This window comes from Thermobia domestica, chromosome 2, assembly GCF_964235325.1.
Source record: "Thermobia domestica chromosome 2, izTheDome1.hap1.1, whole genome shotgun sequence".
Lineage (NCBI taxonomy): Eukaryota > Metazoa > Arthropoda > Insecta > Zygentoma > Lepismatidae > Thermobia > Thermobia domestica.
The window spans coordinates 330,302,867-330,318,560 of NC_137455.1; the positions used below are offsets into that span (position 1 = coordinate 330,302,867).

Consider the following 15,694-nt stretch of genomic DNA (forward strand, 5'->3'; position numbering starts at 1 on the left):
AAAGCACTCGCCTGCAGAGAAAATAAGCATGCCATTTGAAGCCCTAATTCATAAGCTTGTTGTAATCAGCATAAAATTCCTGTACGGTTGAGAACGGTTCGAGATATTCAACTTGGAAGTTTATATAAGAAAATGAGGATATGCGCATTTATACGCGTTAAGTACAACATAATTAGTAACGAATATTGACGCACGAATTGAAAACTATCCGAAGTAACAGAAAAAAAAAAGTGTTTCGCAATAACTAACGGGTTTGTTAGATACAATTAGTCATTACATTGTTCACAATAATCATAGGTTAGAGTTGAAAATTGATCACTGTTGTTCTTCTGTTTTATGAAGAAATGACGGAGGCAAAAGACTCCCTTGCACCATGAACATCTTGTATGTGCAATTGCGTTGCATCCGTCAAGGGAACAGTTCGCAAAAACAAAGCAAAAAGCAATTTCGACAAGTGATTCAAAAGTTATAGGCCTATAATTTGTTCGTAACCTGTCTTGTAGAACGCAAACTGAAACAATCCAATGTATCGCGGTGATCGGAAGTGATTCGTATGGACACGAACTTTATTTGAGTGTTTCGTTGGTACATTATAACGTCCGGATGAAGAAGTTTCATACTATGTACAAATCTCCTGCCATAATCTTTGGTTGATCGGAATCAAAACACATCAAATGGTGTGCAATTCTTTGATATCTTCTCAACCATTACGTCTTTGCCATCCGTCATGCAACTTGTAATGGACAATTTGTCTGTGAATGGACCCTAGTGATCAAGCAATAGCAAGTTCAAACCATCAGGCTTCGCCATGGGAGAGAATACTTAACGCGTTGAAACGTGCATCCACTCATTTTCTCACATAAACTTCCAAGCTGAATATCTCGAACAGTTCTCAACGTACAGAAGTTTTATTACCTGTTGTAATCAGCATGAATTGGTCCTTCAAATGACGTGCTTATTTATCTGCAGGCGAGTGCTTTCTCCCGAACTTCCCTTGTCAGCTGGCTTCAGACCATCATATCCATTAAATAATACAATAAAACAATTAATATAACAATGAAATGTGCAAATTGTACATATAACAGAAAAGTCAATCCCTTTATAAACATCCAAGCGTATATCGTTCCACTTAGTGAGCAACTTTGTAACTTATAGGATGCCACATAGATTTGCTGTGATGATTACTAAATTAATCCCTACTAAATTAATTAATAATCATAAATTTAGTATGAGGGATCAATTCCCCTCTTTCCAAATATAGTTTCTCCCAGGCTCGTGGCAGTCAGCACGCCGTCTTGGCAGTCAGCACCTTCATATTTGCAATCAGCGAGACAATCGTGGCAATCAGCACCGATAATTGGCTGTGGCAGTCAGCACCCGTGGCAATCAGCACCTATCCGAATTTTACGTATGCGAGTATGAGTAATTGTCAGTTGTCCCATACCCAAGTCTCCATTATGTCTGAATTTCATCACATTCTCAAATATGCCGTGCCACTTAACAAAAATCTTACAAAAACGTATTTCCGCCATGTTGATATGAATCACTCATCACTGGCTGCTTAACTCCCTGGTACGTGCTCTCATCTGTTAAGTAAACGTCACACTGCCGCCATATTGTATTTCATCCCTCCACGTGGGATTTGAGTTTTTTTTTTTTTTTTGACATGTTTTAAAGTGTGTATACATTTTTTAAGCATTCGATATTATAAATAGGACATAGTGCAAATACGAAGTTATTTCCTCGTTCTTTTTAAATAGAAATTTTACATACACTATAAACTTCATAATGTGCTGAAAGTCTAGCTCAGCTGGTTTGAATACACTTCATAGTGGAAAAATACTAGAATTTGTGCATTTAATTTTGTAATAAGAATAATATAATACTCGAATTTTAAGCTCAGGATAGTAATACACTGTGTAAATCAGAGTTTCGGATTGCTCTTTCGTTCTCTTCAAATCTTATAATTGATTTCCGTTTTGATTTGTGTCAGCTTCAGTTATCAAAACCAAATTTTGTATTGAAGTAATAAAATGCTGATTAAATTGTAATAGTGCTGCAAAATTAGAAAGCTTCTAGTTTGATTAAATCCTAGATCCGAAACTTTGATTTGAATAATTGACTGTATCTGGTCGTGCTTACACATTTTTAACTTCGTTTCAACCTCTCTGGGAAAGGACTCAGTAAGTTTGTTACATATGCACGGCTATTTTCTCATTAAACTTATATTTTGTATACTATACTATACAGTTATTGAAAAAGTTTAAATTCTGTGTGTGTGAGCCTAATGAAATTCCTTGCTTTTGGCTTTGCAGGATTATCAACTATAGTTTTAGGTTAAGTGTAGTGTAGCTTTAAAATATTCTTTGCATATAACGTATTTAGCTGGAACGAGGCGATTATATAAGCGCTGTAAGCGGTACATACAATTTAAAATCAATGAAAGAGTAAACTTTTTGTGGGAAAAGCTTCAAATCTTTTAAACTAGAAACGTAAATCTAGTTGTCTCTCCTTTCTCAGTGTTTGGAGTACCAGACTTTTCTCTCCTTCCGCTAAGGGAGGTTTACAATCCGAAGTACTTGTCTTGTGCTACAATAAGGTTACCCACATGTTAGCTTACAAGTCCCATTAGCTAGAGACAGACACCGCCCGTAGTATAATGATCGCGATGCAGACGACAGTCTTGTAGGCTTATACATTAAACGCTTTTCTGAAGATGGCTTTTGTATTGGTACCTTTGCGTAAGTGAATTGTTTTTAATTTCTGTAGGCATTTCGCATTGTGTGCGTCTGCTACTCATTTGTTGAAAGCTATTATGGCGAGTATAATTGCATTAGTCACAATATATTAATACACTTTCAATTCAAAATCATTTTCGGATAAATAGGCAATTATTTCCAAATGTAGATCTACATTTTTAATGCCTAACTTGACAACTAAACGCAAACACAGTTATTGATTTACCATTTATTATTTTGAATTTGTTTATTATTCGTATTTTCAGAAATATAATTTATAAATGAAATATAGTTAGTACAGGTAACCTTTGTCACCCATTCGGGATAGCTAATTTGGTGCACGGGCGGTGTCAAGGTCTGTGAATCGACACATGTAGGAGCATATATTAACACGTTATCTGTCAAGGGTGAATTTTGTTGTTCACCGGTAGAGTGCCAACGTACTTACTTACATTATTCTTGTTTTGTTTATATTTTTGAAACATAATCTAAGGCAAGGTATTGAGTCCGCGAGCATGAAAGTTGGTGGTCCGATATTATTATTATGGACCTGAGGATAAACTACAGTTGAACTGGCAACTCTATTTAATAGTCATTTCTTCATTACTACATATGCAGGCTAGCTTTGTACGAGAAGTGTGGATTAAGTCCTCTTGCTTTTAGTGCTAACAAGTAGTTTCTTTGTAAAATGAAACGAAGAAATGCGCAGAATGTGATCTCATTACTAATAACAGTATAGTGATCTAGACTTCTGAAAATTCAGCAAATGACAGGGACTTCACTCACAAGACTGGCATCTTGTCAAAATAAAATAAATAATGTATCCATTGTTAAACTTCTAACATGTAATTCAAAAAGCAACACGTAGGTCCGATCAGCCCTATAAAAACAGTAAATATTTGTTATTTATGGTCAGCACCTCTAGCGGCGTTAATCAGCAACATCTAACAACAAAATCTATAGCATAAATCTCTCATACATTGTGTGATAAAAACACTACAGTTCATTAACACTAGAGGGAGTACTTCACGGTACAAGGTCTCGAACGGAAACTCGACAAATTAGAAATTGTGAGTCCGATCGGGCCTACGGGGACATTTTCTTAGACCTCTGCAGTTGGTCCGATCGGATCCAGATAACAGCTAACGTGTTAAAGAATTATCTATGGCAGAAGGTGATGTGATCAACGCCATGCTCGGACCTCCTTTTCCACAGATTTCCCCAAGTATCCATTTGACAGAATTTGGGTGAAATTCGAGGGAGGTAGAACGAGAGAGTAAATCCCGTCTCAACGGGCTATTTGGTTAGTAGATAGACGTCTTACTGACTATGTCATCATAGCTTTAAGAGGGAAAGTATGTTTGTTTTAAATGAAGAGATGTAAACTACTGACAGTTACGTTGATCAACAGTTTATAAGTAACAAGAAATGGAGTAAAATCTCAACGGACCTGCTACAGAGGCTTCCGGTTATATGTGACCAAATTGTTCTTACCAAATAGTTACGGAAATCCATGGCACTAGGTACGGTAGTGCGTGATGTGTCTCCTGGTTCCAAACAATGGCCCGGGAACTTAGTTTCCATTACAGAAGGCTCCATTGGAGAACTACGGGGAGTGGAGTGGGGACTTGTTGCATTTCTCTTTCACGGCTTTCCAGTGCACTCACATTTGTCACATGCCTTTTGCCCACAGCCCTTTTATAAGTAACAGGATTTGGGTCTGGAGTTTTCACAGATATTTCATTGAAAGGCATTATCTGTATTCCAGTAACCTTCTTCATATACTCCCGGCGGGAGCTCATGTGGTTCGGATTCCACGTTAATCAGTAGGCCCATGTTTCATATAGCCTCGCTGCTGAAAGGAACGCTAAACTCAAAATCAACTCAACTCATATCCTGGTAGAATACCGTGATGGATGTGGATAATGTTGGTCTCGTTTCCGTAAATTTCTGATAGCTCGTGCTCGTAAATCGACCCCAGGATCTTCTCCTGGCAGTGCTGCTGTTGACTTTGCAGTTTTTCTTCCCTCTACGAATCTTCAGTTGGCTTCGGTGACAGTAGCTGGCAACCACCATGAACCGTTTCGGGAAGTGTTGTTGCATGCTTGGATCCACTTTATGAAGTGCTTCTCGTCTTTGCCTCTGTATGATGGCTTTTGTTTTGCCGCCGTCGAAAAAGTGCATCCTCACCTTATCCAGTGTAGCGATGTACCGATAGATTTGATTTGTCAGATGCCGATCGTACAGTTTCAAAACGATACAATTGTGTTCCCGTTCGGGCATCGGTAAGATGAGACCGCTATCCTTGTACACCTTTTCAAGATTCAGCTGTTGGCACAAGATGCGATTGATAGTTCCCAAAGATACATTTTAGATGATTCGCCATTCTTTGTGTCAAGAATTCTCTTGGCTGGTCATTCTGTGAAATTTCACCTTCATGCTGGTAGTGACTTGTGAACACGGTCTTGTTCTCATCCCCTTTGTTGAAGAATTGAACGCTAGGGTCACGGAATCGCTATACTTGTCGATTACATTCTTGATTAAAGTCAAGCTAATGTCACAACCCATGCTGTTTCTGTTCCAGTGAAACATTAAACTGCGTTGTAAAAGGTTATATCATAATCTTCGCAAAAACAAATCATTTTTAGCTGCATTTTCGGCCCTACGAGAGAACACAAACACTTGGAAAGGTTATGGAACATACTACTACTGAAAGCGCTCAATTCGGGCAGGACTTTCAGCATTGCAATAAAACTCAAAACAGTGTGTCATAGCTCACAATACACTGACATACGCCTGACCAAGGTCAGGCGAGTTCATTCTGCGCACGGAGGGAGGGAATCACTTGTAGTTTAACATACAGGGGTATGTTATTTTCTGTATCTGTAGCTGAGTTATTTTTAATGTGCTTGAGGGAGAAATAAGTTATATAATATTGCATTCTTACCTTACTGCTTACACACTACAAAGAAGCACGTCTTGCCACGTGCATTTAGTTTTATAGTTCATGCCCAAGTTGATATTTGGTTAAGTTGAAAGGTGTTATCCGATTTTGTGTGTATAGTTTTCCGTAGAATATTATTTTATTTTTTACTTACACCTTGTATTGTGTGATGATTTACAGAGCAGATATTTTCAGAAATTTAGTAACGTAAACATTGTGGTATTAATATGGAGAATAAAACAGGTGAACAACTGCAGTTTAAGGAGCCTAAGAGAATTGTTATTAATGAGCACGTAAATCTGAAAGCAATCAGTATTTTGAATGCAATAATTATATTTCTATTACGTAAATTATCTTTCACATGTGGCCAAAATGTGAAAATGCTAGGAAGAACAGTATATCAACTAAGAAAATTGATATCACAATTAATCACTATGTTTGTCGTTGGACAGAAAACGTAAGATAAGAAGCAACAATATATGTATAAGTAAATAAATTGATTTACGTAACTTGCGTATAATTCTAATTCTTTAATTCGTGTCCAGTCATTTCGATGCTTCCATAATACCTGGCATCTTCTTCATGAGGCATCGAAATAATTGGACATGAATAAAACAAATATACACAAAGTATGCAAATCAATTTATTTACTTAAACATAGATTATGGCATATAAAATAAAGACTTTAAATTTTATAATAAGCAGTAGTTATATTTATTTTCATAGAAAGGGTAAAAAGTTGATTTAAATGCATGTTTTGTGTGTCTGAGTAGCATGATAAGTAGTTTATTTTAATTGCTTTCAGTATATATTTGTTTCAAAGAAATAACAACGTACAAAACGTCAGCATGTTATAAAATCTGATCAGATTGAATGCTTGCATACAGTAATACTTGTTGATCAGCTTTTAAGCAAATTTTCTAATAAGTGTAGTATTCGTCCGTATGTTTGAAGAGTAGTAAAACAAGAGTTTGAGCTATAAATAATTATTATAACGCACATGTTACGGTGCTAGTGGTATGTAATAATAGTTTTTGCATGAAACAGTTAGGCTGTATTTTGAAAAATATTTTAAATTATTTAGCTGGAATCTTAATATGACACATTATATACAGGTTGCCCGTGCAGTAAGAGAAGCAGCAGCACAGCGAAAGGGAAAGAAGGGGTGGCTCTCTTCCTGGGGGTGGTGGGGGTCATCTCCGAAGGAAGATACAGAGGAAGAAGGAGTAGCAGCAGAAATAGGTAAGCTTAGTTACTGAAACATAATTTGTAGTATTAGAAATGGCAGTGAATTGTTAATTAATTTTACACATACGCATGATATCACTTTTTAAGGATGGTGATACTGCAATAAGTTTTTGCCTCGCTATCAAAGATTCTAATTTCAATTTCTGGAACTGATCATCCTGAATAGTTTTCTCCCTTTGTCTTATCTATCTATTTTAAAAAAATGTATGTGTGTCTTAGAGACAAAATACTCATTTTTGCTGTGACGGGTCTCCTTTGTCATTTGAAGTCATTGGATTTTGTCTGGATTTTCTTGGATTCTTCCGTTTCCTCCCATTCCCTTGAGATGCCATCGCTTCATATACATTTAATAAACATCGTCTTGATCCTGCAGAAGAATAACAATAGGACACTAAATCAATTGTTTCATTTGTTGTCAAATTTGTGAAATTATTTCTTTTATTTTCTGTAATTAGGTATTAGGGTAAAGTAGGTTCCAACTTGTTTACTCGAAGTCATTATCTGAAACAATCTTGAAATACCTAATGTGACATGGTCCATGATAAAATATGTCAAATTGCCAGCACTGCATGCGATCGAGTTAAAAAAAAAAAAAAAAAAAAAAAAAAAAAAAAAAAAAAAAAAAAAAAAAAATGCTGTTTCAGAACGTTTAGTGACAGGCTTAAACTCCTACAATTATCACTTTTGAAGCGCAAGACTTTGACTTACATCCTAAATCGCACTAAATCAGGTTGATGTGGACCAGCATCATGAAGGGTGCGTTGGTTAATGTCATGTACTACTTCTTAAGTGATTATTCCACAATTTTTTTTTTTTTTCATCAGTCTTCGTTACAAGATATGGAATCTGAGCTAAATATACAGTATATCATCCGTAGTTTTTTAAAACTGATGTAGTTTCGTTACACTCTTGTACAGGATTTTACATCATATATAGCAGTTTGCTTTACCAAGAGTGAAGAAGAATGTAATAGCAAGCATAAAGTGAGATTTTTTTTTGTTTTTTGTTTTGTTGATTCAGTCTCAATCAGGTATATTCTGGGTTTCTGTGAAATTGAGCAGCCGATTAATTTTTTCTTCCTTTTCACGATCTTGGACCAGGCACCGTATGTACCAGGTGTAGACCATAATTACGAAGAGACTTCTTCAGAAGTCACAAAAATTCAGTAGTTGCATACCTTGTAGACAAGTTAAAAGATGGTTTTGTCATGATATCCCTGACAGTTTAGAAGATACAATGTTACTATTATTACTCAATATACATGAAAATATTGCTTTGCATATTTTTTTTTTATTTCTAAGCTTGTATTATAACACTATGTAAAATTCTTAATCTTTTCACTATCATTAATTTCGATCTTCAAGAAGTATATATCTGTATATACCTGTATACCCAGGGTGTTACATGAATGTATCAATATTTTGAGAACACATTCCTCACATCAAAATACGAAAAAAAAAGTTCATGTGGACCTGTGCTCAAAAGTGGATAATTTCGGAGGTACAGGGTGCCGAAAACGTGAAATAAGCGAATTTTAAAAGTTAATAACTCCACTACTATGGGACCTATCGTAGTCGGGTCAAGACATCACTGATAGCAAAGGAAAATTAAGCCAAGAATGGCTCAAAACGGAAAAAAATCATTAGAAACAAATTTTCATTTTAACACGTTCTATGGACTCCCTCCACAGAAAAATCTCCAAAAATCCCATGTGGCCTGAAATGACGTCAGGCAGTACGTACCCGTGGCATCGACTTTGCCACCAGCGCCAGATAATCTACTCCATCGTACGGTGTGGATGCAAAAGTGACTATTCCAGAAATTGTGATTTCCGAAAAGGAGGACTCCACTGCACATCAATATTTGGAGAACGTGCGGGAGAACCATGCATAAATAAACTAGTATTAAATTCATTAGAAGACGACGATTATATTTGTGACGATATTGAAAAAACTTCAAAACAATCTTCTAAACGATTCATAAACATTAGTAGAGAGCTAAGTTACGTAATTTGTAATGCAATAAATGATTTCTAAATTTTGATTAAATATATGTGTTATGTTATTAAACAAAATTTTAACTATATGTTATTTTGTAACAGTAAATGTTTAATATTTGCTATTTTAAATAATAATTTTGTTTGATAATATCATAATGTAAAACGCAGACTTTTTGCCATTACAAAGCCAAGTAAATTAGCGATATCAATATTACTTTAAATTACTAAAAATATTTCGTATGTATGTATTTGGTAGTTTCATAGTAATCTGATTTGAAACCAATAAAATAAAACGGAGTAAATTAATTTTTAAGATAATACCCAGCATATTTAAAAATGGCGGTAATACATAAAAACGATATTAACTTAAATCATTTGAATCATGTACCTTTAACTTAGCACCAGAACGACGTTCTTATCTCAGTTCTGTGATGAGATATGATCGTATAAGCATAAATGAATGTATTCGCATGGCCGCCATATTGATGACGTCACTTCAGGTGGTTGCCCATGTGCTATTTTTGACGATTTTCTCAGGAGTCTCAGCGGTTGTAAAAAAAAAAAAAAAAGTGTTAAAATTTGTTTTCCAAACGATTTTCCGCCTTTAATTGTAAAAAAAAAAAAAAAAAAAAAAAATTCTCACACGTTTAGCATAATCTAAGTGCTGAAAATTCAACACCTTGCGCTACATAAAATGGACTAGTTCGCTTAATTGTTAAGATACAGAAATAATATTCGTATCTTTAGAAAGGTGAAACTCTATTCTATAACGTTTACTGCAAGGTATTTTCCCGTATATCTGATAGTTTCATAGTAATCTACTATAAAACAAATAAAATGAAAGGGAGAAAATTAATTGTTAAGATAATAACCGCCATATTTAAAAATGGCTGCAACACTTAAGAACGATATTAGCTGAAATCAGTTAAACAATGTTTTATCTTTAATTTGGTATTAGAATGAAGTTTGTATCTCAGTTCTGTGATGAGATATTGCCGCATAAGCATAAGAGTCATAGTTGCGTTTCCGCCATATTGATGAGGTCATTTCAGGTGGTTGCCCACGTGGGATTTTTGGAGATTTTTCTGTGGAGTATCAGGGGAGTCCATAGAACGTGTTAAAATGAAAATTTGCTTTCTAATATTTTTTCCATCTCCAACCCTAATTTGCCTATACTATGAGGAACTGATATGTGAACTATCCAAATATCCATCTTGCAGAACCTCCGGTATTTGCACAATCATTTTTACAGAGAGGGGGGCGCGGTGGCTCAGTGGTAGAGCTTCACCTCCGGTGCTTGAGGCCTCTTGTTCGATCCCAGCTCGTGCCGTGTGGACTTTGTGGTGGACAAACACCGTGCTCGTGGGTTTTCTCGGGGTTCTCCCGTTTCCTCCACTTTCTTCATTCCACCATTTCACTCATCTCTCATCATCACCGTCTCCTTTAGCCTAACCGGCAAAACGTGGAACGTAAAACTTAAAGATTTCATTTCACTTTTTTTTACAGAGACTGGTTGGAAGTACTTGATCACTCTCCACCTACCTCTCTAAAAATTGATGTGCAAGTACTGTGCAAGGACCATTCGTAAACATGAGTATTTGGATAGTTCACATACCAGTTCGTCAGTAATATTTTGACCTGGCTACGATAGGTCCCATATTAGTGGAGTTATGAACTTCGAAAGTTCATTTATTTCACGTTTTCGGCACCCTATAACTCAAAACTATCTACTTTTGAGCACAGGTCCACATGAACTTTTTTTCTTGCTTTGATGTGAGGAATCTGTTCCCAAAATATTGTGATACATTTATGTAACACCCTGTATATTGTACCAAGTGTGGTGAATAATGTATTTATGTCAGTGATATTTATTTCTGCAGTTCAGATTCTTTTATGTATTTAGTTATTATTATTATTATTATTATTATTATTATTATTATTATTATTATTATTATTATTATTATTATTATAATTATTATTATTATTATTATTATTATTATTATTATTCCAGCAAAAAAATTCGAAGAGGCAATGACATCAGAGGAAAAGAAGAAACTGTACGCTGCTATTGATTATCAAGAAAATGCTACTCCTAGTTTATATCCTCAGACATTTGTAGAGAACAGTGTCCGGTTCTTGCTTCGAAGTCTGGTTTTAGAAATCAGAAATATGAAAGTTGGTAGTGATCCTATACTGCGAATGGAAATTGGAGGAGTTGTTAGTGCAGTCGAACAAAGACCTTCTGCTGAAGCTATGAAGTTAGTATTTACGTAGTTTTCAAAATTTTTCTTTTTTTTTTTTTTTTTTTTTTTTTTTAACTTCTTATTTTAATATTTCATCTTTCGAAAGAGCAGACTAATTTTGTAGTCAAACTGTGCAAGTGAAATTCATATTTTTTGCGATGTGTGAATTCAGAGTGGTTCATGTAAGTTCTGTTTATTTTGTCATATACAAAATGAGAAAGGTGTTTCTGTGTTTGTTTATTGGAGTTAAAAGCACTATCTTGGGGGGGGGGGGGGGGCTTGGATGCTAGATGTGCGGTAGTTATTGAGTGTCACTTATTTTTTAAGGCACTGATTTTGGCCATGTTAAGGATTTCCAAATGGCAAAACGTTCCGACAATTTTTTTTTCTACAAAATTTCTTGTATTTTATTTATTTATTTATTTATTTATTTGGTTGATTGAGCGAGTACTCCACAACAGCCATCAAAATATGAACGGGTGATTATAATTTAGTAAAGTATAGTATGAGTATGAGTGGATATGTGTTCATGTTCATAGTATGAGTATGTGTGAGTATAATGTGAGTATGTGTTCATATGTGTTCATAGTAACATATAGTATCCACTCAATATGTTTGTTTGCCCGACGACTGTGTTACCAATCAATAAACAGGGAGTCATGAAAAAGCGGGAGAATTTCGCATATTTTCCTCTCTTGAGGATTACTAGCGTGATCGGTATCCTATTCAAAAGCCTACAGTATTACCCTTCGAATGAGGTATAATTTTCGTCGATGTCGAGGTCGTAATGTAACGGGACCGTGTTATTGTTTCTATATAAAAGTGCCATTTTTGTTCTTCTAATCACTTGTTTTTGTCTGTAGGGTGTCTGTCAGTCACAAAAGTCACGAAAAAGTTACGAAATCAAGACGGTCATGAAAGTCAAGAAATTTAGCTTTTGGGTCACGATTTGGGTCGCGATAAATATACACAGACTAAAAAATTTTGTTCTATAAAACGTCAAGATTCACTACCACAAATGTCTGTGATCGGCTTTAGACGCTACCAAATCACAAGCAAAGCACGCTTCTATCGCATGCATGAAAATTCGGCCTAATTCGTAGCCAAATTAGCTCTTGAAAATGTTACGAAATTTTATGGTTTGGTAAAGAAAAGGTCACGAAAAAGTTACGAAATTTCATTTTGGAATTTTAGTAGACACCCTGTCCTGTTATTTCCTGTATCATACTGTAGCACTACTTTCTCTGTATAGTTCAACTTTCACCGATTTATGTCACTTGGATGTAACACAGCATAAAAAACTTACTTTTGCCCGTAAGTTTTGTACACCAGTGTAATAATCAATACTTATTTTAATAATGAAAAGTTAAAATATAGTTATTGTCATTGGTAGTTGTTGATATTGGTTAAAAGAAGAGTAAAGACGAGATGGAAATTTAGGTTTGACAGATTCTGTATCTATCAGGTGGGCTCGGTGGCTCAGTGGTAGAGCGCTTAGCTCTGGTGTGTGGGGTCTCTGGTTCGTCCCCCGGCCAAGTGTGTTCGCTTCCATTATCATTCACTTGCTTTAATCATCTCCCTTAGCCTAAAGGGCATAATCGTGGAACATTAAACTGAAAGATTTCGTTACAATTCTGATCTTTAAAATGTTTTCCTCCTTGATAAGGTGAACGAATTCTTTTTTGTAGTGTTAAAGAGAAAAGTAGTTAGGAAATTTGTTTTAATTGTCTATCAGCTTACATTGAATGAATAGTACATGGTAGTCAATGCTACCTGCCGAATTCAGGAGCAACATCTCAAATCGAATACTCCTCATGATCACAGAAAATCAGTGGCAGCGAAGGAGCAAAACGATTTAGTAAATACAACTTGTTCAAAATTCGTTATTTTCTTTATTTTAAAAATATAGTAATATAGATTTCTGATCCGTGAAGCACGGAATTGCGAGTTTAATCCTAGGTTGCGTCGTGTTGGTTTTCTAGCGTGCTAACATGTTGAACATGGATTGTTCTATCAATATAATAAAGAAGGAGAATTACGATAGCGCACAATAATGAAAGTTTACTCCAGTAAACTCTTAAAGAAATGCTCCACATTGTAAATAACCAATGTTACTAACTTGTGAAAGATTCCTAAATTTAGAAACAATAGAAGAAATGTTATATATAGAAGATGGTAAGACATTATTTGAACAAACTTTGGGAACTGATTCCCGACACCGAAACCAGCAAAATGGTACTCTGGAACTTTGGTCAGTGAGGAATAGTTTCGCCGATATAAGGTGCTGAAGGCTGTAGGAAAAGGAACTTCAGAGGGCTTCCTCAAAGGAACGTAAGGATTACTTGCTTGGTTATACGGAATTCCTACGTTCCTTTGGGGAATCCCTCGCACACATCTTGCGGAGGTTTGAAACACATATTTCAATCGAGCAGCTATGACTTCGAGTGTCATGTTTTAAACCGTACTCTTTACGTTGCATTGTTTTCGAATTACAGCCCTCTGAAGTTCCTTTTCCTACAGCCTTCAGCACCTTATATCGGCGAAACTATTCCTCACTGACCAAAGTTCCAGAAGACCTTTTTCTTGGTTTCGGTGTCGGGAATCAGCTCCCGAAGTTTGTTCAAATAATTTCTTACCATCCTGTATATCAGGTGTTCTAAAAATGGCCCCCACGGACCACAGAGCATTATTCTACAAGTCAAAATAAAGCAATGTATAGGATGGTAAGAAATATATGTTTATTTTGAATACCTTTTGAATCCTCGTCGGGAGACACAAATTGCACTATGTGGCAACGTCGCAAATAAAGAACCATAGATTAGATCTACCAATCTATCAAATAGTTATATCGATCCTTCCCAGATGGCAGCTAAAGTCGATATTGATTGACACTAGCATCACTTATTAGTGTAGCAAGGGATTCAGCTGCTTGTTGTATTCGTAGAATAATGTTAATGGCTCCAAGTTAATCTGCGACGTTGCCACATTGTGAAATTTTGATACCCCATAGTGGCTGAAGGAGGCCCCGGAGGGCATACCATCATATAACACTACTAGTCTGCCTGTGGGTAGCCATTTTAAGAACACCCGATGTATATTCTAAGGGAGATTGCTTTTTACTATATCACAGAAATGTGCATTGATAGACGACGTTTCAAACCGTCTCCTTGTACACAGTAAACAATTACAATTTTTTTGATGACTAGATGCTTCTTTATGAAATGGTATTGTAGTAGTGTAGATGTAGTTGTTTTCACATTATTTCTCTGGCTTGTGTGTTAAATATGTTTATATATTCAGGTTATTTGTTATTTCAGGCTTGAAGTGAAGGTGTCTCATTTCTTGGTCACCGGCCTCAAACAGAAACAATTCATTCCGAAATTAGTCGATTCTAAAAATATAGCACAAGATTTATCACTTGTAGATGTGCTTTTTGAAACAAAACCTCTTGACAAAAGTTGTGATCAAAGAGTGCATTTATTGTGCAGGCCATTGGAAATAGTATATGATGCCCAGACAATCAACAACCTAGTGAATGTTTTCAAAGCTCCAAAAGCAATAGATGTTAATGAGTAAGTAGACTGTTGTTAAATATGTGTAGAAAGAAGTGATGTAAATATAATTATATAAGCAATGACAATTTATTTTAAGGGTGGAATATTATACCATCTGCTTTCGTATTCATTGACACACTAGCTGAATGGAAATTCATCTTGGGTTTGCTGTCAGACACTGATCATATTTCTCCTGATAAGAATTCTACTACAGTAGTTAAAAAAAAAAAAAAAAAAAAAAAATCTACTACGTGTCTTTACTACAAATTGAATCATACCCACTACAGTTTTTCAGAAAAAAGACCCCTTCCAGATTCTCTAAATAAATTCGAGCCTGTTCTTCTTCACAGTGGAATTCTGTGACATCTTTTTACACATGGCACCAATAATACCAAAAATACCATATTTGCGCGAATATAGGCTGCAGTTTGTTTTTTCGTAAATTTTAGCTTGAAAAAATCATGGTGCGGCCTATAATCGAGATGTCCCCCCAAAGATCATAAATCGTCAATTTCAAAATGACATGTACACGTAGCTTGTGAGTTGAAATTAATACCACTACGAGTTACTGCAGTTACGTTTGTAAACTATCAGACTTAAGAAGAAAATAGCAGAAAACATACCTTGTTCGTAAAAATTGCCACCTTCATTGGGTACCGGTAACACCTTACACTGGCACAAAAACACTTGTACACTTAATAGTTTTATTAACAGGAATACGTATCTTTGTTATACAGTATATATAATAATATACGGAATATTTTATACAGTACCTGTTCTTGAAATAAAGAAAAGCAATTTTGTCTAGCAAAACTGTATCAGCTTGTTCGTACGCACGCAGATCACGCAAAATCACTTCCCACCATTTCAGCATCACCAAGGTCTCATTCTTCACCCCCAGTAGACGATCCAGAATATTGCCCAGAGTCAGTATCACAAAGAAGGTCATCCTCATGAATCACCGTTGT

At 35.6% G+C, this 15,694-nt stretch overlaps 1 protein-coding gene across 2 annotated transcripts in view; it reads left to right on the forward strand.

Annotated features, from left to right (window-relative positions):
* Vps13 (vacuolar protein sorting 13C) overlaps nt 1–15,694 on the forward strand; it is a 426,449-nt gene that overhangs the window by 75,698 nt on the left and 335,057 nt on the right. For both annotated transcript variants that reach the window (XM_081749100.1, XM_081749101.1), the window contains exons 9-11: nt 6,798–6,924; nt 10,941–11,187; nt 14,490–14,744. In XM_081749100.1, coding sequence (XP_081605226.1) covers nt 6,798–6,924; nt 10,941–11,187; nt 14,490–14,744 — 629 coding nt within the window. The remainder of the gene's footprint in view (nt 1–6,797; nt 6,925–10,940; nt 11,188–14,489; nt 14,745–15,694) is intronic.